Here is a 25,316-nt window from a genome sequence, read left to right as displayed (position 1 = left end):
ATGTACATTTTTAATGTATCTTAAAATCCTGGATCCCAAGAAGTCTTAGCTAGAACTTGCTTTTCTTCATAACAAATAATTTGATCTCCCACTTTAAATTCAATCTTTTCTTCATCTAAACTGAGACCACAGTCCATTCCAGTTTTGATGACTGAAACGTCATCTTTATGGTGTTTCAGTGAGGTTAACAAGCCTTAAAAAAAAAGAAAAGTAAAGTTAGTATAGTCAGCAAATAACGAATATCTACTAAATGCTAAGTATGGTGTTACAAGGAAATTTACACTAAGTTCTTAAGAATTTCACAGTCATGTTAATGATGGGACTAAATACTAGGGAACCCCCCGAAAGTACAGTTTGCTGTAAACAACTTTTGACTTGTAACCAAAAATCCTAAATCTCCCACTTGAAAGGTAGACTAAGACTTTTTGCAGAGGATGGTATTGTACTCAGGACTTGAATGGGAAAAGCCAATACAAACATCACTGGCAAAAGGTCCAGTTACAAAAGGATGGGAGTAAGGAAGTATATGCGATACAGAAAGTGGAGGAGATAAGGCTGGAAAGGCAGTTTGGGGCCAATTTTTTAAAGCTTAGAAAATCCAACCAGTGAACTAATCCTGGAGGAGTCATCAGAACCAGTAGGGAGGAAGCCCACCAACTACAGACTGATTATGAATTATGAAAGCAATAAGAAATGGCATGAACTGGGATTATGGGAGTGAAAGATGAGCAGATTTCAGATCATTATACAATCAACAGGTTTTGGTGACTATATTATAGAAATAGATTTTGATATTGCTTACCCTTCCAAATAACATGTCCGTTACGGATTAATTTAAATTTTCTCTGTTTTTCTAACTGTCCCTTTTGGACTCTGCAGCCAGCCACAGGAAGTTTTTTCTTCCCTTCTGTTATAGAGAAGGTAGCTAGTATAGAAGCCTCACCTTTAAGAAGAAGAGAATTGAATTAATGTGCAGAAACCTAAATATTCTGAAAAATACATAATTTCTGACATTCTGCAGTACGAGAATTGAAGGTATGAGGAAAATGTGAACTCATGCATAGAAAGAAGTCCTTGTTTCTTTGACTCTACCAACTTAATTTTCTTGATTGATATTAGGAGTAAAAATGCATGAAAATCCTTAGCTATTTCAGTCTGCTTCATGAAAACCAAGTTTTCAGCTTTCCTTCAATATATTTTCTAGAGGAGATCATCTATCATAACCTGATTTAATCTCACCACTAGTAATTTATATCTGCTTTAGGAGTACTAATTCTGTGAGTCCATTTTTTTCACTGACTAAAAAATTTTTTAAATTCCAATAATAAAATGGTAACACTAGAATGAACCAATTTTCTAGAGTGTTACTTGACTGGTATTTGTTAGTGTTATTTGGTGTGCTTGCTCACTTCTAGAAGCCCCCTCCATGACTCATAGTTTTCCAAATTGCTCTTAGCACAAGAACATACAAATCTGTATGATCATGTTGAGGTCAGAAAAGCCTAAAATAAGCCTGTATGTGGACCCAAAATGAAAACTAAATCTCATCATAAGGAAACATCAGACAAACCCAAATTAAGGTACATTCTATAACATCACTGGGCTGTTGGCTTCAAAAATGTCAAGGTCAAAGCAGACAAAGATTGAAGAACTGTCCCAGATTAAATGAGACTAGAGAGATGTGATAACTAAATATAATCCGTGATCTTGGAGTAGGGGAAAAATATATACTATAAAGTGCGTTGTTGGGACAATGGATAAAATTTGAATATGGACTGTATATTAGATAATAGTATTGATAAATATTAAATTTCCTGAGTTTGTTCATTGTTCTGTGGTTTTATAAGAGAACGTCTTTGTGCTTAGCAGATGTACATATTTAGGGGCAAATGGGCACAATATCTGAAACATACTCTCAAATGATCCAGGGAAAACAATGTGTGTATATGGAGGGGGGGAAGAATAAGGCAAATAGAGCAAAATGTAAACAATTGGTAAAATGGGCAAAAGGTATATAGGAGTTCCTTATATTTTTCTGGCATTTTTTTTTTTTTTTTTTTGGCAATTTAAAACTATTAACAATATTAAAACTTAGCTAGGCAAGGTAGCATAGTCCCATCAGCTCGGGAATCTGAGGTAGGAGGATCCCTTGAGGTCAGTGAGTTAGAGACCAGCCTGGGCAATATAGTGAGACCCTGTCTCTAAAAAATAAAAGAAAATTAGCCAGGCATGGTAGCTCATGCCTATAGTCCCAGCTACTCAGGAGGCTGAGCTGGGAGGATCACTTGAGCTCAGAAGCTTGAGGTTGCAGTGAGCTACAATCATGCCACTGCACTTCAGCCTGAGCAACAGAATAAGACCTTGTCTTTTTAAAAAAAAAAAAGTTGGCCAGGCATGGTTGCTCTTGCCTGTAATCCTAGCACTCTGGGAGACCATGGTAGGATGATCACTTGAAGTCAGGAGTTCAAGACCAGCCTGAACAAGAGCAAGACCCCATCTATACTAAAAATAGAAAAAATTAGCCAGGCGTGGTGGTGCACACCTGTAGTCCCAGCTACTCTCCAGGAGGCTGAGGCAGGAGGATCACTTGAGCCCAGGAGTTTGATTTTGCTGTGAGCTAGGCTGATGCCACAGCACTCTAGTCAGGGCAACAGAGCAAGACACTGTTTCAGAGGGGAAAAAAAAGTTAACCCAAACAATCTGCAGGTGGGGAGGGGAAAAGGACAGATAAGGCAATTCAATCAATTTTGAATAAATTCAGTCTTCAGTCTGGCTAAGTGATATGCTAGAAAGAATTTTATTTTTCTTTTGTGATTCCTCTGGGCAATTTGGATAGAAAGAATATTTTAAAATATTTAACATTTAAATGTTAAATAAATTTTCTTCTCATGGTGGATTTCTCTGCCAGCCCAGGACAAAATCAATGACTCCTTCCCTGACCCTGTTAATAATCTTTATGCCTGCTATCCTAATTGTATTCAATTATTTGTTCATATCTAAATTTGAGGGCAATTCTTAATGCCTTAATTGTCTTTGTATCCTCAATGTGTTACCCAGGGCAGGGGTTTATAATATATGTAAGCTTACAATGAATCCTCATCTTATGGTAGTCATTTTTTTTATAGAACACAGAACATGTATTTCAACAGTGAAATACATATTTCACTGTATTTTCAGAGGAAGACATATTTCCCCTAAACTTTGCTTTCAAGTGCTGTTTATAGCATCTAAGATACGAATATTTAAAAGTAACAATCAGTGAACACTCACCTACTGGGTGTTCTTCCACAGTGCAGGGCAATCTGCTGCTCAGTTCCTCCTGCAAGTCTTCAATAAGACGGTAAATGATTTTGTGAAGTTTAATTTTTACTCCTTTTTTTGCAGCAGACTGCTGGATAACATTGCTTGCATTCACATTAAAGCCATATATAACACCTGGCAAGCAGAAATACAATCAATAAAGTAACACAAAGATTGTATTATAATCATTTATTTGTCTTTCAAGCAGATACTCAACTCTAAATGGTTTTATTTCTTTCTATGTAAATTAAATAGGAATAGCAATTAGGGGAGATAAGAAATTCAATGATTTTTTTCCCTCACCAAAACTAGTAAATTTTCAAATTAAAGAAAGAGAATGTTATATAAATTGTATTGTGGCTTGTTTAACAAGGAAAATTTCTTTATGATTTTAAATCATTATTAAAAAACATTATTTTAAGGGCCCATAAAGAACAAGGCCATATGCTAAACAAAACTTTGATTTTTATACCAGAGGAATAAGAAAAGAAAACTGGCCAGGCACAGTGGCTCACACCTGTAATCCCAGTACTTTGGGAGGCCAAGGAAGTAGAATCATTTGAGACCAGCCTGGGCAACATAGTGAGACCCTGTCTCTACCAAAAACAAAAAAACATTAGTAAGCATGGTGGCTCACACCTGTAGTACTAGCTACTTGAGAGGCTAAGGTAGGAGGATTGCAACAGTGTAAAATCCTGTCTCTAAAAAAAAGAGAAAACAAAGACTGATAAGGGCTGAAATATTATTGCTTTATTTTCATAACAATTCTATTATGAAATTATAATCTTACTGCCTACAATTTTTACGATTTACACTTAGGCAGTCAGATGGCCAAAAGATGCTCAAAAATAGTGACTTAAGGGGGTGTGGGAGGATGCAGTGACTTAATTAGTAAAGTTCAAGAGTTATTTTAAGAAGTAAAAGAAGTTTCATGGAGCTGACCACTTTACCAAAGAACAAATAATGTATTTAACTTCAAATACTTTGGGAGAAAAAAAAAAAGCAAAAACAAAACACTCTTGCCTTAAACAAAATGAATGAAAAAAATTAACTCAGTTTAATCAAACACAACCACCTCCAAAGTCTTGTCATTAAGAAATCATTCAATACTCTGATACTCTGACTACACCACATAGCACAGTGCTAGGCCAGTCAGTGCCTAACAAATACTTTGAATTAATCAGCATTACTGAAAAACTTTTTCAGTAATAGAGATGACATCTAATTCTAATCAAGTCAGGTTATAAAGTTCCTCCTTTCTAAATGATTCATTAATCACTCAATAATGTTGGCACTTTACCAAGTATAGGACCTAGTTAAAGTGACAGTCATGAGTCCCCTTTTTGTGTATCATAAGTTACTAATAAACATAGTGCCCTGCCTTCTAAGCATTTAAAGCTAAAAGGAGCTTTTGATCTAAAAAGATATGATTTATAAAGTTATCAATTAACTAAAATAGGTAGCCAAAACTAAAAGATGAAGGAAAGTACAGAAGAGGCTGATTACAGTGTTAGGAGCATCCAGAAGTCTAAAATAATGAAAGTTACAGAGAACCAAGCTTGGTTTGGATAGAGAATTGGGAGGGAGGGGAGAGGGGGCAGTAACGCTGCTTAAAAAAATGATCAAGAAACACTACCAGATCTTGAAATAGTTCCCCAAGGTTGCAGTACAGCACGACAAGTGGAGTTATGGTGGCAATACTGCACATCCTGTTGGTCTCAGTTGCTAGCTGGGAGTGGACTATGGCAGGAAGCGTGATGCTGATGCAAGTAAACGTCAAGTGTGACAAACCAAGCAATACAAGACAGAAGCAAATGGTTCACAGGGTGATCCAGAACACAGTTTAACAAATAAGAAATGAATCCTTACCGCTAAATGTTTCAGCAAGGTTAACATCATTTTCACTAATATCACCCACTCCAAAATGTACTAATTCCAGTTCACACTCGTGTGAAGCATCATAGGTATCCATAATGTTTAAAAGGGTCTCAACTGAGCCATCGACATCACCTAAATACAGCAAAGGTTTAAAATTGTTGGTTTTAACAGTTAGGCATCAGCAGACACAAAAAAGACAATAATCTATTTAAAAACCATGATAGGAAAAGCATTTACTACTAAATCTACTTTTGTTTTGGTTTAGCATTATATCTCCTTGACTTAGTAAAGTATAATGAGCCCAATATACATTTACAACAAAACCAGCAAGAAATATGTTGACTAAGAAAATCTGTCCCAAAATACTGAAATAATTTTCACTTAAATTTAAGGGCCCAAACCAATTATGAGAATAAAGAAATATATATATTCAAAGAATGAGTTGTAAAGTAAAATCTTTTGAAAGGCACCTTTAATTATTACAGGAAATGTATTTGAATCTCTTTCTATTTTCTCTTTTGGCTTTAAAGGTTTTCCTTCTTTTCTTTCTAGATACTCTTTAAATGATCTCTCCTTCCAATGCAAAGAGCCATACTTCTCACGGACTTTCCGATGTGCTTCTTGGTGTTCTTTTCGCTTTTCTTCTATTACTTTGAGATCCTCTTTACTTTTCTCCTGTTCTTGCATATATTTCCTCCAGTCAACAACTTCACGTGCCCTTGGCTTTACAGGGGAAAAACTGGCATTATTTAATGAAATAGACACCAGTAACTGCTAGATAAAGGCTTTGTGTTTCCCCCCTTATGAAATTAGCTTAAGTCATGTATGAAACCACTAATTTTGTAAGTTTCAAGAAATGTGTAGAATTTTAATTTGGGAGCTTTGTATATAATTGAAATGATTTAATTTAAAAATCTTATCTTGAATTTTAAAAAATAATTCTGTAGTCTCATTCTAAAATGGTACAACTGGTCCCCTCACAGCCTCTTATAATCTAGAATTGCTAACATTAACACACGTCTGTGGATAACATTACAAATTGATATTTAAAATCATTATATCACATCTAATATATAGAATTAAGCTTGATGTACCTCAGATTCTACTTCAAGAATTTCATCCCCTGCAGAAGGAAGGTCTCTCCAGCCTATAATTCCCACTGGCATGCTGGGATAGGCCTCACTGATTGTTTTTCCATTTTCATCAAATATTAACCGTACTTTTGCCCAGCTCTTTCCAGCAACCAGAACTGAGCCTTTTCTCAAAGTTCCTCTTTGGATTATAGCTGTAGTAACAGGACTAGAATGAAAATAAAAGTATATATTTTTAATGCCATAATCAGGATATAGTTGTACTTTCTTAAGTAGAGCTAAGATATCTTTATGAGGTTTAAATACATATAAACATATGTATACACAGGGTTAATTTTACCACTTATTAACTTCTTAAGCATATTATAAAAACATTTCAAAGCCAGCACAGTGGTACGCATCTGTAGTCCCACCTACTCAGGAGGATCACTTGAGCCCAGGAGTTCAAGGCCAGCCTAGATAATATAGCAAGACCCCCATCTCTAAAAAACAGAAAATTTCTTCACAACAGCCAAGGGTAGTAGCAACCCAAATGTCCATAATCAGATGAATGGACCTTTCATCCAAAGAAAATGTGGTATAAACATATAAGGGCATATTATACAGTCTTAAAAAAGAAGGAAATCCTATCATATGCTAAAACATGGATAAAATTCTAGGACATTATGCTAAGCGAAATAAGCCAGTCACAAAAGGACAAATATTATATGAAGTTATCTAAAGTAGTCAAAATCATAAAAATAAAAAATAGGTAGTTGCCAAGGGCTAGGGAGAGGGGTAAGGGAATTAGTGTTTAATGGGTATGAAGTTTTAGTTTTACAAGATGAAAAAGTTCTAGAGATCTGTTGCACACTAATGTGAATATATTTAACACTACTGATCCGCATACTTAAATGTGGTTAACACGGTAATTTTTGGTTTTTTTTAGAGATAGGTTGCACTATGTTGCCCAGGCTGGTCTCAAACTCTTGGACTGAAGCAATCCTCCTACCTCAGCCTCTCAAGTAGCTGGAATTACAGGCTCAGTTCACTGTGCCCTTAAACATGGTAAATTTAATGTTACATGTTTCTCACCACAATAAAAACAAAAAACAAAAAACGTTTCTTATAAAGTTATGCTAAGAGAAGGAGCAGGGAACAGAATGTTCTGAGAGAATCCTAATCCACTTTCTATCCTACTCTCCATGTCAGCTAAGAAATTGCTCACATTTGTTACTGAGTATAAAGAAATGAGAAAACCTCTCTTGCTGATAGGTAGTAAAATTCAAGAAGAGAACAACATTTCAAAGACCTTCCTAAATAAAGTATTAATGATTGAGGTCATAAAAAATTTACAAACCCTAAAATGCAACTATTGGTATTTCATTTCAATTTATTTTATCTATGAGGCTTTACCAACTCAGTCAAGTCAATGGGGGGGAAAAAACCAAACAAATTGAATGAACTACTTAAGTCATCCAAATATGACTACTAGATGTATACAGATAGTTGCTATGGTCTACTGATAATAAGTAAATTTTTGTGTCCTGTGTGTTAGTACAATAAAATACTTTTCAAAAATAAATGCTTTGAAAATATTGTTCATCGGCCGGGCGCAGTGGCTCACGCCTGTAATCCTAGCACTCTGGGAGGTCGAGGCGGGTGGATCGCTCAAGGTCAGGAGTTCGAGACCAGCCTGAGCATGAGTGAGACCCCGTCTCTACTAAAAATAGAAAGAAATTATCTGGACAACTAAAAATATATATATAGAAAAAATTAGCTGGGCATGGTGGCACATGCCTGTAGTCCCAGCTACTCGGGAGGCTGAGGCAGGAGGATCGCTTGAGCCCAGGAGTTTCAGGTTGCTGTGAGCTAGGCTGACAACATGCAATAAAAATGTTATTATATAATCAGGTCACAAAAACCATAGAACAAAATTATTAAAAAGCAAACATTTTAACAGTCCTACCCTCTTCCTTTGTCTGTGAAAGACTCTATTACTGTTCCTTCCACTGGACCAGTGCGATCTGCTTTCAATTCTAACATTTCTGCGAGAGCAATTGTTGCTTCTGCCAAAGCCATCAGATTGTCACCCTTTAATAACAAAGGTTGTTAATACACATTAATAAATATTTTCTGTAAATGTAAATACCAGGGTCAGAAAGTCAAATTATCCTTGACAGTTATATTATACTTTTCTCTTTAAGCATTAAAGGCATGAATTACCCAATTGAACAAAGAAATGAAGGAAGAATGAAGAAGGATAAGAGGGAGGGGAAAAGGAAAGAAGGAGAAGGAAGGAAGGGGGGAGAGAAGAAAGGAAGGAGGGAAGGAAGAGAGGGAGGGAGGGAGGAAGGGAGAGAGGAATCAATCATCAAGAAAACCTAACCCAGGGACAGATCTTGCAAGGAACAAGTGGCTATTTTTTTAAAAGGATGGCTACTGGTCAGGCTTGCTAATACCCTTTCATAAACACATGCCCCATTCATTTTCTTTCTCCTCCATCTGTCTGTACAATTGTGTTTTCTTCCTTGCACTGACTTTCTTTCTTTTTTTTCCTCCTAGAATTCCAATGCTTTTATTGCATGGAGCCCATCAGAACTAAAACTAGTGAATCCGGAGACTTTAGACAATATTGTAAAAGGGATGTCTTTAGAAAGTCAAACTTGCAAACTTGCAACTCTCAGCTGGCCAGAGGTTAGTAATTCAATCTGTGAATCCAAACAAATTTATCTTTTTCAGATTCTTGCTGTCTGCTTTTTAAAAAACAATTAATATATAATAGCTCTCACGAACTTTCTTAATGATGCTACTTTACCTTTGAAATTCTATCCAACTGAACAAGCCTTACATCTATTATTTCATTTGATCCACTCAAGAATCCTATAAAGTAAGCAAATCGAACATTACTTACCCTTATTAAATAAATGAGAGAAAAAGCACTGACTAGACCCAGGCTCTAAGCCATTCCTGCAACCACCCAGCTATGCAGCCTTGAAAAATCACTTCATCTCCCTGGATCTCCTTTCTTCAATCATAAAATGAAGGAGCTAGAGTAGATGATTCTTTTACCTTTCATGATCTATGCTTACTATGCTCTGTAGGGCTCCAAGATCACACAGCTAATTCACTGGTGATAGAACCAGAACTGATAGGCAAGGGATGTTTCCACTCTCCATGTCAGCTAAGGGACTGCTCACAGTTGTTACAGTATATAGAGCAATAGGCAACTGTAAAAAAAAATTGATTAAATACTCTGCCTATCTACCCACTCATTGCTAGTATTTATTCCAGTTTACAAAATGCTGCTCCAACAAGTAGAGCTGGAGTTGTTTCTTTGCATGAGTAATCCTCTGTATCTTGGAAAAGCAGCCTCATCTTACCCCCTGCCACTCTCTTCCACTTCCCTCCATTCCCTAGGAATCATCTCTGCCATGCTGCCAAATATGCCTAAGCAGCTTTGTATCTATCTACTCCTCTGGTAGTATCTGGGCAGAAAAGATGGTCAAATCTTCAAGTATTTGAATCTTATTGTAGTAAGTTTGCCATCTGGCTTTTGGAGTGTAATAACAATTGAGCTATTATGAAAAGATAACAAAGTAAGGTAGTATTTTATGAATTTCAGAGGAAAAGAAGCATAGTTTTACTATTAATAGAGGCATAATTTCTAAGCATCTTTGAGGTAATAAATTTAGGAAAAGTAAAGATGAAATGACATTTAATTGGAGGAATGTGGTTAAGTACAGCACCATCCCTTCAGTGAATGATCAAGAAAAAAAAGATCTGTATTATATTAATAACTGAACTGTGAAATATGATACAGATGGATAAAAAAGGAAATTGTTACTTAGCAGCAACCTTTGTAGGATAAGAGAATTGGAAAATGCTGATATGAATGAAGTACTGAGCCTCCTTGGTGTTTTTTAATCCAAGAAACAATAATTGGTAATTTTAAAGAAAATGGAATTCATCATAAATAACATTATAAAAGTTATAGCAATTTCACCCATAGAAACATTCAGTCAATCAATAACAAAATCAAGCTAAATTTAATCTTTGTCTCAGTGAAATTCTTGTTTAAATCTCTCTTAAATGTGCTAAGGCCTATTTCCATTGTTTTTTGCTTATAAAAGGCATGAAATACAAGCACTTTTCATTACCAACTAGATTTCATTTCTACTTAAAACAGTCTTTAGCCTACTGTTACTCTATCTCCACATCATTCACTATTCGTTCTCCTCATTCTAAGTATCTCATAATAAAAGCATTAGGTTTAGATCCAACTCCCCACTGATCAGCTGTATAACTGTGAACTGGCGACTCACCTCTCTGAGCCTAATTCCTAATATGCCACACCAGGATGGTAACAACATCTTTGCCTAGTTCCCACAGAAGTTTGTTTAAAACAACACAACTTGTGTATGTCAAAATGTTCTTTAGGTATAATAGAGTGTGTGCATCATGTATAGCGTTCCCGTCAGAGCACATTCATCTCTGAGGTACCCGCACTTACCGTAAGTGCAGAGACATGCACCGCTTGAACATCACCTCCACAATCTTCGCACACCACATCATAAGCCAGCAGCTCTTTTTTCACTTTTTCAGGATCAGCCTCAGCTTTGTCACATTTGTTTATGGCAAGGACAATAGGAACTGAAAGACACAGAGTTAAGAAGAGTGCAAATGATGACACCTTCAATTCCAGGTATTCACAGCGGAAAACACCAACCTGTTCTGGCTTTCTCTTTGCTCAGCAGATATACTTATATAACAAAAGGCCTACAAAGCCAGGTGTGGTGGTGCCTGCCTGTAGTCCCCACCATAGGGAGGCTGAGCAGGATTCGGGGGTTGTGGGTGGTGGTGGGGAATTGCTTGAGCCCAGAAGTTCAAGTTCAGCCTGGGCAACACAGCAAGATCCTGTCTCTTAAAAAAAAAAAAAAACACAAAACCTAACAGACTCACTTTAGAGTCATACCACCCTACCCTGCTCTCTGCATGTAAAGAAGAAATCCATATGTGAGATGTTAAGACTAAAATTAGGCTGGGCCCAATGGCTCATGCTTGTAATCCCAGCACTTTAAGAAGCCAAGGCAGGAGGGTCACTTGAGGCCTGGAGTTTGAGACCAGCCTGGGCAACATAAGGAGAGACCCCATTTCCACAAAAAAAAAAAAAAAAAAAATTAAAAAATTAGCCAGGCATGGGGCTGTATACCTGTAGTCCTAGTTACCTGGGAGGCTGAGCCAGGAGAATTCCTGGAGCCCAGAAGTTTGAGGCTGCAGTGAACTATGATAGTACCACTGCATGCTAGCCTGGGCAACAGAGCAAGACCCTTTCCCTAAAAACCAAAACAAAACCGAAAAACAAATTTAAAAAAATTTTTTAAAACCCTGTAATTATAAACAAATTCTGAATTAAGAAAAGTCATCTGAGAGAAAAATGCCTGTCCATAAACATAAAAGCAAGATCAGTAATTTACATTGGAGATAATCTCCAGAAAAAAAATCATGAGAAGATTCTAATTCAATACTATTAGATCATTTGCATCTTCTTTCCAGGCTTTGTTAAGTCATTGCTAAAACTCAACATCTCATCCTCGGTTGAAACTAAATATCACTATTACGAACTGTCCTTTAGGATTTACAGCAACTCTTTATTCATACACCTAGCTCACTGACCAACACAAAACAGGCTCTCAATAAATACTTTTTGTTGTTGTTTTGTTTTGTTTTTTGAGATGGACTTTCACTCTGTTGCCCAGACTGGAGTGCAGTGGTACTATCATAGCTCACTGTAACCTCCAACTCCTGGGCTCAGATGATCTTCCCACCTCAGCCTCCCAAGTAGCTGGGACTACAGGCACTACAATGCCAGGCTAATTTTTAAAAATTTTTTGTAGAGACAGGGTCTCACTATGTTGCCCAGGCTAGTCTCAAACTCCTCGATCCACCCACTTCAGCCTCCTGAAGTGCTGGGATTACAGTCGTGAGCCACTGCACCAGGCCTCAATAAATGTTGACTTAATGAATGGACCAGATAATCTTATAATCTACTTGTCATTACTAGACATACCCTCTCTTTAGAGATATCACACAAAATTCTAGGAAATAATTCTCTGGTTGCATTTTACCATCTCTGCAATTTTCTCAGGTATCAAAGGAACAGAAATTGAAAAAGACAAAAAAGTTTTGCAATCCACAACCTACTATTGTGAAAAAGTACAGTCCATGTTGATGAGTTGGAATTTAATGGGGACCAAGAGAATAGGTGTACAAAGTGTGATATAATGAATTTATCCTATCTCAACCAATTGCTTTGTTATGGGATCCCCAGCAAATTTGCCCCTCTTCCTTTTGCAATGTATTGCCTAGAAGCATTCCCTATCTGCCATGTATTCTCTGGAATCATTAACAACATGATACATCACATAAAGGCAGTTTTGAGAAATGAAAAAGCAAAGTAACAACAGAATTTAGAAGATCCAGATTATACATGCAGACATGTTGCAAATTAGCTGTATAATCATATATAACTAGGGAGAGTTCTGGCCACTCTGGGTCCTAGTTTTCATGCTGTGAGATGAAAGAATTGGACTAGTTCAGTAATTCTCAGGCTTTTTTTTTTTTCTTGCTAACAAACCTAGGGGGAACACTCCATTAGGTACATTTTCTTTGTGTGGATAGATGTAGTAGGGTCATAGCAGAATAAGAATGAATGTTCAGAATATGTGTATGTGTGGTGTTTACTATTACAGTATTTCAGCGAAGAAATAAGGGAGATGATGGTCAATTGATTTTCCAAAAGTTTCAATTTTATACCTTAGATAAAATAAGAACCCATTTAAAGCAGATGAAGGGAAAGTTTCTCTTTAGAGAAGAATTCCAAATAATAAATGAACAAGGAATAACTGAATATCACCACTATGCAACTCCTAATGAATTTAGGTGATAGGTACGTAGGAGTTTGTTATTCTATTCTTTCTTTTCTATCTGTTTACATTTTCCATGAAAAAGTTTTTAAAAATAGTCATAGTAGAAGAAGGATTGTACTTGTGGTCACAAGTCCCAAGCTGAATCCTGCTACACTCTTCCTATTAGTGAAAAGTCCATGGGAAAACAATTTAACTATCTTTGAGGTTAATCTGTAAAACAGGTAAAATAATCCTGGGATTGCTGTGAAGATTAAATGAGCTACATGTAAATGGCCCCAGAACTGCGACTTTATATAGCAGATCCTTAAAAAAAAAAAAAAAAAAAAAAAAGGAACTTCTTTCCTAATACATGTAAGTCAGCCACACGGTACCTTGAGCATCTTTTGCATGCTGAATAGATTCTACAGTTTGCTTCATCACCCCATCATCTGCAGCTACAACCAATATGACAATGTCAGTGACCTGAGCACCTCTGGCTCTCATTGCTGAGAAAGCAGCATGTCCTGGAGTATCAAGAAAAGTTATCTTTTCTCCAGAAGGCAAAGAGACTGTAGAAACAAAATCCAAGAAAACCAAGGACTCAAATATGTACTTCTTTAATATGAAGGAACATATATGACAGTATCAAACATAATCAATAATTCTTTAAAATAATTTTATTCCTTCCATTAATCTCAATCAGAACAACCCAGATAATCATTTCACAATGAAAAGCAATAAAATACCAGTTAGACCTTTAAGGTTTTCTTTTCGTGTAATAATTTCAAACTAAGACTCCTCATATTTCTAGACTATAACTACTTTCATAAACATACCAACTGATATCTATTCTGGAGAGAGAACAGACCAATAGTTGTACAGGCAGCCACCCTGACATTAGCAAACCACAGCTGCACAACTGCCTTGAGTCACAGAAAGGCAATTTAGTATACAGTTAGTAGCTCAGGATTTGAATCCAACAACCCTGGGTTTAAATCCTGGCTTAGCCTCTGACTAGTTATGTACTTTGGGCAAGTTACTTAACCTCAAAAAGTCTCAGTCTCCTTATCTGTAAGTAGGAATATTAATACCTACCTCATGAGGTTGTTGTGAAGATAAAAATGATAAAGCATATAAGGTGTTCAGCACAGTGCTGGGCATATGCTAAGTGCTCAGTAAATGGTACTACTATTTAATTATTATTAGCAACATTATCACAACCTAGCACTGGAGGCTACATAAACATAATTAATCAGTAAAAAACTTTAGGTTCATCAGGTCAAAGAATGAGCTAGAATAAAAAAGGTAATATAATTTTCTTCTTATAGAAAGTACAAAGTAACCTTTATTAACCACGTGGTTCTATAATTCATCAAACCAATGGCTGTAAGCTTTAGCCTTTCCTTTTACTTTGAATTTGTATATCTCATATCATGACATTTCGTTTAAGAAAATATAAGTGAGGTTCCCAAGCACATTGTAAGGTAATTTGTGTTCATACCAAGAAAGGCACCAATGTGCTGAGTGATGCCTCCAGCTTCCATTGCTGCCACTTGAGTTTTTCGAAGTTTGTCAAGTAACGTCGTTTTCCCATGATCAACATGGCCCATTATAGTAACAACTGGGGACCTTGGGGTTAATAAAGCTGGATCTGCCTGGGGCCTACAATTAATAGCAAAGGAGTTTCATTTCTTAAATATCAGAAACACTTTATAGCCTGTGAATGGTTCACAGTTATCTCTGTGAGCTACCATTAACAATAAAATCCAACATTCAGCTTTGATTACAAATAACTATATTGCCCTCCTATGCATATGACAGAATATTTCTTTTTTTGCTGCTTGTGATTTTACATATATAAAAATTCCTTTGAACGGTGTAATTTTTTTTTTTTTTTTTTGAGACAGAGTCTCACTCTGTTGCCAGGGTGAGTGCCGTGGCATCGGCCTAGCTCACAGCAACTTCACACTCCTGGGCTCAAGCGATCCTCCTGCCTCAGCCTCCCAAGTAGCTGGGACTACAGGTGCATACCATGATGCCGGGCTAATTTTTCTATTTTTAGTAGAGACAGGGTCTCGCTCTTGCTCAGGCTGGTCTTGAACTTCTGAGCTCAAACAATCCTCCCGCCTCAGCCTCCCAGAGTGCTATGATTACAGGTGTGAGCCACCACGCCCAGCTATGACAGAATATTTAATGACTGCCTACCTACAGTTGGCATCTTCATTATAATGATCAGAATTGAATCAAATTTTAAAATTCAGACCAGTGTATACACTCAACAAACTAAGAAAAATGACTCTTGAGAGTTTTATAATAACCTGAATATATTTTCTGATGCTTTCAGCACTTCAAAGTTTATTCTATACTCACACATCATTTTAATTACCAAAGAAATGTTAAGCCAATCTTTCCATTAAAAAGTGTAAATAAAACTACGTAGTCTCCCTCCCCCAATATATATGGTTAAGTTTTACCTTCTTACAGCATCTTTATTTTCTCTGACTTTGTCCTTTTTTAATTTGCTCCATTTTAACTTCATCCCTGCTTTCTTTATCACTTCTTTAATCCAGACTTCATCTAAATGTGAGTCTGCTTCTAGTGAATCTATGTCAATAGCAGTGTTCAATAAAGCTTCATATACAAAATCTGGTTGGAATAAAATAAAACCTTTTAGGATGATGAATTAAATGCTCAAGAAAGTGATCTTTATTAACAAATGTCTATATAAACAGCACACTCAATGAAAGGAATAACTATGTAAACTGTTTCTCTTATGTTAACAAATCATGAAGATGCTAACAAATTTTAATTCTTTAAAATACGCATTTATATTAACTGACATTTCTGCATGTTCATAAATATTCAAATATTTATATACCTCCTAAACCATCTGAATCATTAATAAAACATCAAATTGCATATTGTATAAATTTAGTACTGAGTAGTTAATCACAGTATATTTCTTTAAAAACTTGTAGTCACATATGTCAGGCATATACAAATGTGTGTGTGTATATACAATCCATTCTCATTATTTACAATAGTTATGTTCTCTGAGGAGAAATACAAGGTTGAGTTCCTGCAAGCCTCTAGCCACATTTTATCAAGTGATCAATACCTAATCTTGTTTTATGTGTTTCTGTTTAAAGACATTTTTAAAAATATATATCATTGATTCATTAATGTTGAACTCATGGCCAAGAGTACTATAACTCATGCCTGAATGAGCTTATCTAAGACACGTATTTTCTCCGTAAGGCACATCACAGCCATCTTGTGCTTAGAAACACTAGGTAGCACTTCAGCACTACGCTTAGGGGCCATTTTAAACTATGAAATACCAACAAAAAGCATAAAAATGTGAAAAATGTGGCACTAAATAGATCACAAAAAGGACACTTGTTTACAACATGTATAGTGCCACCTTGTTGAAACACAGCTGGAATACACACATTGGGCAATTCAAATTTTTTACCACTCTGCACATATTCAATAATAACTGCAAAAGCACCCTGAGTTTTCAGCTACAAATACATTTTAGTGAGTAGTTGAATTTGTAAACACAGAATCCATGAATAGATACATACACATAGATACATACACATAGTACGTATCTAAGAATACACACACCCACAATTTATTTACTTGTTTACATATCTATTTAGGGTGTCCAAAAAGTCTTGAAATCTAGGAAAAATATTTATTTACTTTCATTTCATTTAATGTGCCTTGTTTTAATCTCAGTCATATTTCCCTGTGGATGATAAATAAATGTATCTGTGATAATAATGAAATAAGTAGTTTTATGTTTCCAGACTTTCAGTCACTCTATAAAAGTAAATTTATTTTTATTTATTTCTTTTATTTCTACTTTAAAATTTTTTTATTTCTTTTCTTTCTTTTTTTCTTTTTTAAATACAGGGTCTTGTTCTGTTGCCCAGGCTGGAGTGCAGTGGTGCAATCATAGCTCACTGCAACTTCCAACTCCTGGACTCAAGCAATCCTCCTGCCTCAGCCTCCCAAGTAGCTGGAACTACAGGCATGTGCCACCACGCCTGGCTAATTTTTTAATTTTTTTGTAGAGATGGGGTCTCGCTATGTTGCCCAGGCTGGTCTTAATCTCCTGGCCTCAAGCAATCCTCCCATCTCAGCCTCCCAAAGTGCTGGGATTACAGGCATGAGCCACCATCCCCAGCCTAAAAACATATTTAAAGAATAGATATGAAAGAAAGGCATCTGAGGGTAACATTACACTAAAAGAACATCCTATTCAGTGGTGTGCTAGTAAATGTTTAACAACTAGGCTCTCAAAAACAAATTCCTAGTTTACAGTATTTCCCAATTCCCATGGTGCAAATATATCCCCCAGGGTTGATTTCCTGCTACCAACATGCAGTCACTGAATGCAGAAATGGGAAGAGATGCAGGGTAGCACGCTACTGTGCAGTATTCCTGCCATACAGATATGACAGGTATAAATAACCTCAAGAACATACATAATAGTAAAATGCAATAAAATTATTAAGAAGTGAACACAGTTTTGATGAGTTATTACTACCTTTGTTTATGATTTAATTTTTAAAAATGATTGTATTTAACAACCAGTTCACATGATTCCTTAAAATTTAGAATGAGCTCACAAACTGATGCAAGCCAGCCTCAGCAAGCTACTGATCCTATTCCATAATAATGCCAAGAAACCATTTCCTATTCATCTCCCCACCATATCCTTTCTCAAGAAAACACATTTTAAGAATGATATAACTCAAACTTTCTTTGTGCATACGCTTTCGGAGAACTATGAAACTCTTTCAAAACATAAAAATTATAATGAGTGCAATGGTATTTCTAATAATGGTAAAAATTCCTAATAATCTAGCTACTACAGTTTTCTAATATGTTATCCTGAATTTTTAAGAAGTAGTCTATGTATAAGGATGATCTCTTCCTCCCTGTATTAAGTGCATATGGTATTGACATATATTTTATCTTTATCTAAGTAAATAAATATTTATAGGTAGAAAAGTATCCGAAGCACTTTAATCAGAAATATTATATCATGCTATTTTAACTAATCCAGGGGAGGAGATAAAATATATACTCATATTGCTAATATATATTGTAGTTAAAAATAATTAACTCATGAAAACTATCTTTAATTCAGAAGAGATTTAAATATATTAATAATATTAAATAAGCTTCAAATAGATAACTTTCATTTCAATCATAGCAAATCAGTTTGGGGTTTAGAGCACTGCTCCATGGGACTAAATTTATATTTTAATTATTTATTTGGTGACACTAAGGAATTATTATGGTTATGGGTTCCTCTATCTGTGGGGAGGTAATGTTTAAAAAAAAAAAGGAATACTCATCTTTCGGAGATACATACTTAAGTATTTATGGATAAAAATGATTTATTAGTAATTATCACTGCCTTATACATACATTTAAGCATATTCCATTCTTTCTGTTTTCATATATGTTTGAAAAACAATTGCCAATAATAAAAAGTTTAAAAATCTAGTCTATCATCAATGTTATTAATAAAATTGCATCAATACAGTTTCCCTTGGAAAAATTCAGAATGATGTAGCCATATCTATTTATTCCCCTATAGTTTTATAATTATAAAATGATTATGTAATCCAACTGCAAAGTTATAAAAATGTACAATAGTATTCTAATTTTCTATTCTTTGTAGGGATGTATGTGCACAAAGAGCGGTATCACTTTCAAGCAGGAAACACATTAAAATTTTAGCTCTGCTGTAATTTACAAAATAACAATTCTTCCAAGATAATTTGGTCTGTTAATAAAAGCATGTGCTCTGGAGCTATAATCCCTGGGTTCAATTCCTGGCCCTACCACAAACTAGTTGTGAAATCATGGGCAATTATTCATCCTCTCCATGTCTCACTTTCTTGACCTATAATAGGGATACCTACCTAGAGGGCATTGTGAGAATTACAAGAGTTAATACTTATAAAGTACTGGTACATATTAACAGCTCAATACATGTGCATTATTATTATAATTCTTTCTTTTTTCCAAGAGTCTTCATTTGTCACTTTACTTTGCTACAATAATAGACTATTTCTTATATACTTAATGTCAGTTTATAATGAAAACTCAAATTTTATTCCAACAATCCTAAATTGGTAATAAGTATATCAATGGCATAATGAAGGAATTAAGAAATGATAATCATATGCTCCTATAATCACTACATATAAAAATAGTATTACTAAAAGTTGTAGTTATAACTACAACTATTTCTCTGCTGGCCTTACAGATATTGTCAAAACAAGTAAAAAAAAGGAAATAAAAAATTATTAAAAAAACAAAGGGAAAAGTAAACGAGTATAAGCATAGCTCCTCAGTTCAAAGACATTCTCTAGACTTATTCTAATAGCATACAAAATTTCTGAGAAAGAAAGGTTAATCCAGATAAGAAAGTCTTTTCCACTTTTATTAAAAGTAAAATCTTGGAGAACTACATGTGGCAAAGAGCAAGAAACTAGGGTTTGCGACCTAAAGTAAAAAAAACTGGAATGACTCAATATCTTTTTAAAGTGTCAGTCTAGTTTTTACCCTTGAATGCCTTAATCTCACTGTAAATAAAATTCCAGGTCTTCCACGTTCCCATATTTTTCCTTGTAAAATTGTCTGGCTCACCTGTGTTTTTTTCCATTGCCCTGGCCAGTTCCTCAACAGTCATTCCAATCCATACTTCTATCTCCTTTTTTGATTTTGTTGAAGATAACTGAGATTTCCATGGTCTTTCTTCCTATTAAAAAGTCAGAACACATACACAAGAAAAAAATTTAAGCGACAATTTAGACAGTGAATATCTACCACAACCACAATCTACAAAGACTCTCATAAAGTAGTTAACCCTTAGACTAAAATAAAAAATCCTGCATCCATAATTCACTGTTATTCACTAATTTCCAAGTAATCAAATCCATCAGCATTACCACACAACTAACCAGAACTTCCCTTCCCCACAAAGATCTACTGCCTGGAGTATAGCATTAATAATAAATATTGCATAAATGATAAAATACTCAAAACACTCAAAATACTCATGGTTCTTGGCACTTTCATCTCAGACCAAATAATACAATAACTGATGAAATCTGTAACTACCTTCTTTGTTACTAGAAGCCTATATTGAGATAAAGCAGCCCCGATGAGCATGTCTATCTGCAAGGGCCGGGCATACAGCTGAGCTGCCCACACTGGGTAAGCAGATGAAAATCCATGCCTCCACTGTGCCAATGCTCTTCTCTGACCCACGCTATGCAGCTGTCTACAAAGAGTGTGAAATCGTAGCAAGTTCTCTAACTTCAGTAGCTTCTGGTTCATGTTCCTCCTAGAAAAAAGGTTTTAAAATACTTTGATTAATATTCAAATCAAGTTAGCAAATATTAATAATTGGATATTTACTACATGCAAAGCACTATGCTAGGTACTAGAGTTACAAAAATGAGGAAAACTGGGTTCCTGCCCTGAAAGAGCTCACAGTTCAATCAAAGAGATGGGATTCCATACCAAGGACTCCCTAGATAGTAGCTATCATTATTGTTAACATTACTACTATGATAGAACTGAAATACAATAACAAACGTTACAAAATGCTTTTTTCACTCTTGAAACATCAACTGACCAAATAACAACTAAAGTGAATTTTTAAAGTGCAAATTTGAACTTATCACCTCTGTTAAACACCCTCCAATGGCTCTCCATTATCCTCAATTTCATGTATAGCTTCATAACATGCTATATAAGGACTCATTATCTGACCTCTGCTAACCTCTCACTTCATTTCTGACACTCTTACACTCTCCCCATACCTACCTCCCAAGCTTTTGTTATTCTGACCCACATATAATCTCCGGTGGTTTTCATCTCATTTCTGAACCTTTGCATATGCTTCCTCTATCTGGAATTGTCTTTCAACTATTAAAACTTTCCCATCTCTCCACCTCATCCCCTAAAACAAGATGCTTTATAGTAGGAAGAAGCCACCCAATATTTATTGAATAATGCCTTTTGAATATTATTCCTGCAATGAAAGAAAAGTTTATTGAGAGAAAACTATAACAGAACTCATTAGTAATATAGTTATTTTCCTCCCAGAGTCTTCAACTTCCTCTGCTCTCAAGACTGCATTTCTACAGTTTTGCTTTTCAGTTTTTAAGGACAGGAATAACTAAAATAATGTAAGAAATACATACTTTCTCCCTAGGAAACACTTCCGAAGTACCACATGCTAAGAATTGTGCTTGATGTTGTTGATTCAGAGTTTAGTAAGTCAGAGTCCCTTCCACAAAGAGTTCACTGTCTTTAAAGCTTTCCAATAAAATGATTCTCAGGTACACCAGACACAGGACTGATTACAACCTAGGGCAGCATTTTCACTGTAACAATATGCATAATTCTTTCTGTAAATTGTAAAGTCATTTTAAGGCTTTTTAATAAATGGAGAATAAATTTCCAAGTAGTGGATATGGCCTTTTAGATTCTTCAGTATAAACTTTCTTTTACTGACTACTCAGAAATAATTTTAGTTAACACTTTAGTATGTATCTTTTCAACCCTTTTCTTTGTGCTTGTATCTATTTTACTTACAAAAATAAAGTCATATTATATTTTGTTTTATAACTTTTTCCATTAAAGAATATATTGTGAGTATTGTTTTATGTCATTAAATATTACAGTTGGCCCTCCATATCTGTGGGTTCCTCATCCGTGGATTCAAACAACTGTTCATCGAAAATATTAAGAAACAAAAAATGGGTGGTTGCATCTATATTGAACATGGAAACTTTATTTCTTGTCATTATTTCCTAAACCATACAGGATAACAACTATTTACATATAATTTACATTGTATTAGATATTATAAGTAATCTAGAAATGATTTAAAGTATACAGGATTATGTAGGTTATATGCAAATACTATACCATTTGACAGAAATGCATCCGTTGATTTTGGTATGGGGAGAACTGGGATTCTTCAATGTTACAAAATAAAAAGAATAAGAATTATGGACTATTTCAATGTGTTTACCTTAACCATATAAAGCTATCTTGAACAAAATTCTAAACTTTTACAAAGGGTTAAAATTTTTTAACTATTTCTCTCATGGCATTTCTAGAATATGCTTTCATTTTATATTTATATATATAACATGTATAAATATATTTGCATATATTATATATATAAATATATTCATATTTTCTGCTAGATATTCTTTAAAATTATTCACAAATGATAATAGTTATTTGATGTGACCAAAAAAATTGAGACTCTGGACAGGCGAGCTTTGCTAGATAACTGGACATTAAATATCAAATATTTCAACCAATTTTCCCCAAATATATTTTACAGTCCTGACATAGTATACTGAATACTTTTTAAAAGAAAGAAAAGAAACAATAACTGAAATAGGCACAGTATCATGAAGACAGTACCTGACTAGGCAACGAAAGAACCCTGGTTGGACACTCACTCTGACATATGCCAGCAAGTGTTACCTTGATTGAGCAAGTTACTTTTTTCCTGTCGGTCTCATTTCTCTGATCTCTATTAAAAGAAAGTGGAAGTGTTTGAATATCTGTCCTTTCTACTACCAAGGCTATGAGGAGAAAATGGGATGATGTATATACTTTATCATTAGCTATTTTAAAATCATATTACATGCTTTTTAATGATGGATAATCTACTTTGAGGATTCACTGCTTCTAAGTTTAAAATATTCACAAGTCACTACGTTGTTTATTAATGGATAATTCTGAGGTTTTGTGTGTGTGTTTAACATAGCAAGCATTTTACCTTAAAAGATTTATTCAAGTAAAGATCAAAAGAAACATCTGGCTTAATTCCAAAGAAATAAACACATTAAGATTTAAAAATTCATTCAAGGCCGATCACAATGGCTCATGCTTCTTGGGAGGCCAAGGCGGAGGATCATTTGAGCCCAGCAGTTGGGGGCCAAGACCAGCCTGGGCAACACAGGGAGCCCTTGGCTCTACAAAAAATTTAAAAATTAGCCAGGCGCTATGGCATGCACCTGTAGTCCCAGCTACTTGGGAGGCTGAGGCAGAAGGATCGTTGAGCCCAGGAGTTTGGGGCTGCAGTAAGCTCTGATCACGCCATTGCACTTAAGCCTGACCCAGTCTCAAAAAAAAAAAAAAAAAAAAAAATTCATTCAATAGTAACCAAGCATTTACACACATTAAACACTTCAAGAACGACACATATAAAAAATCTTATTTAGGTGTGTGCCCCTGGACTAAGGAGTAAAGAGTGCTCAGAAAACACAAGATTCATTAGGAAATTATTTTTAAATGAATCTGAAACCAGATTTGACAAGGACACAGATTAATGGAGTGGGAAAAAGGACCCTACAGGTTACCCAAAGCACAGATATGTAACTGAGGCAGAAACACACACACCAAGCCTCAGACACATCGGGGACAACAATCCAAACGTCAAAACTAGAAGGAACCTTAGTTGTTACTTATTCCAAACCTCTCATTTTACAAAAAATGAATCTGGAATCCAGAGGGGTTAAAAAGAACTCTCCAATGTCATACCGCTAATTAATGGCAGTCAGGACCAGAACCCAGGCTTTCGGGCTCCCAGTTTGGTGTTGTCTCGTCGCTAGGATATTCTTATCAAGGAATCTGAAAAAAGGATATTGGAAATACGTAGTTGCATTAGAGGAAACGTCTTAAGAGTTGGAAGCTTTGGAACTTATCTGAAAGGTAAAAATAAGTCATTGTAGAAAAATTACGGATCTGGGGTGGCTTCGCCTCAAACCCGAGTCCAGAAAGCCGTGGGACCAGGGGAGGCTGGATGCGGGGGCCCGCATCCGCAGCGGCGCGCGGGGAGAGGAAGCAAGCCCGCCGCATCTGGGAGGGCAGTGCACATGCTTTCGTGAATGCCTAGCTTGGGGTCACGCTAGGACTAAATGCACCTTGGAAGGGCTTCCAAATACGCAATATTTATGAATTAGCGTCATTTGTGCCACTGACACTTTAGGCCAAACAATACACGCCACCCGGACGACCCTGGCTAAGGGACCCCACTCACTTTGCTCACACATAAGGCCCCGTGCCCCTGGATTCTGAGCCCGGGCGGAGAACACCTTCCGGACCTGGAGAACTGTCCGTCGGTCGGTGCGTCCCCTAAACGGTCCCCGATGGGCTTCCGGTCCCACCGGAAGAGGTTCTTCCCCAAATTCAGCCTCGCTGTAGCCGCCGCCAGTGGTGGGGATCTCTTGAGGTGTCCCTCCCTGGTTAATCGCTTCTGCAGATACCTTCTATTTCTAGGAAGCAGATGACTAACACTTCTCTGGGGAGATGAGCAGCCTCGGTGCCTACACTCGAGGAAAAGTTAAACGGGGAACTGTGGGTGAAATGGTAGATATGTCCTTCAAAGACACGTGTACCGAGCAAGAGGGGAAAAATGCAAGGGACCGTGGCGATAGGACAAGCCACTTAGTACTGTGCGAGGAGTAACCGCAGTTATTTTTTCTTTCAGAAGTCACCTGCTGTGGATGGTATTTGGAGTAGTACAGCCAGAGTGCTTGGGTTCCTATCCCAGCTCATTCCTACTGTGTGGTTGGGGACGTTTCGTCAACTCTCTGTGCCTCAGTTTCCTCATCTACAATATAGTCATGACAGTAGCTACTTCACAGGTTCATAGTACAGTTTTAATGAGTTAATAAAGTGTTGATAATAGTGCCTGGTTCACAGTGTTTGCTCTTAAAATTATTAGAGCCTCCTCCCGGAGCTTTTCCTCACCGTAATTGACCTTTATGTCTTTTGGTCCTCTTCACCAGAACCATCACCACCTTTGGAGAGTATAAGTAGCTGAGGCGGGAGCATCGCTTGAGGCCAGGAGTTGGAGGCTGTAGTGAGCCATGATTCAGCCACTGTGCTCCAGCCTGGGTAAGAGAGTGAGATCCTGTCTCTTAAAAAAAAAAAAAGAAACCGAAAAACCCACAACCCTATTCTAATCGTGGGGAAAACATCCGACAAACCCAAATTGAAGAGTATTCTACAAAATACCTGACTAGTACTCTTCAAAGCTGTCAAGGTGATGAAAAGCAAGAAAAGACTGAGAAACTGTTACAGATCAGAA

At 36.1% G+C, this 25,316-nt stretch overlaps 1 protein-coding gene across 1 annotated transcript; it reads right to left on the bottom strand.

The window, feature by feature from the left end:
• MTIF2 (mitochondrial translational initiation factor 2) lies at nt 1-24,342 on the bottom strand. Its single transcript, XM_012649868.1, has 15 exons — nt 24,264-24,342; nt 23,765-23,854; nt 20,309-20,534; nt 19,835-19,946; nt 15,631-15,802; nt 14,658-14,818; nt 13,549-13,725; nt 10,762-10,901; nt 8,218-8,342; nt 6,273-6,477; nt 5,649-5,901; nt 5,170-5,310; nt 3,271-3,435; nt 803-943; nt 1-193 (listed from the first exon to the last, which is right to left on the bottom strand). Exons 3-15 carry the CDS (start codon nt 20,525-20,527, stop codon nt 21-23), a joined length of 2,184 nt encoding a protein of 727 aa, XP_012505322.1. The 5' UTR covers nt 20,528-20,534; nt 23,765-23,854; nt 24,264-24,342; the 3' UTR covers nt 1-20.
• Between the last annotated feature and the right edge of the window lie 974 nt (nt 24,343-25,316).

Source organism: Propithecus coquereli, unplaced genomic scaffold, assembly GCF_000956105.1.
Source record: "Propithecus coquereli isolate 6110/MARCELLA unplaced genomic scaffold, Pcoq_1.0 Scaffold305, whole genome shotgun sequence".
Classification (NCBI taxonomy): Eukaryota; Metazoa; Chordata; class Mammalia; order Primates; family Indriidae; genus Propithecus; species Propithecus coquereli.
Note: the sequence above shows the minus strand (reverse complement) of the source record. Positions and strands in the feature narration are given on the sequence as shown.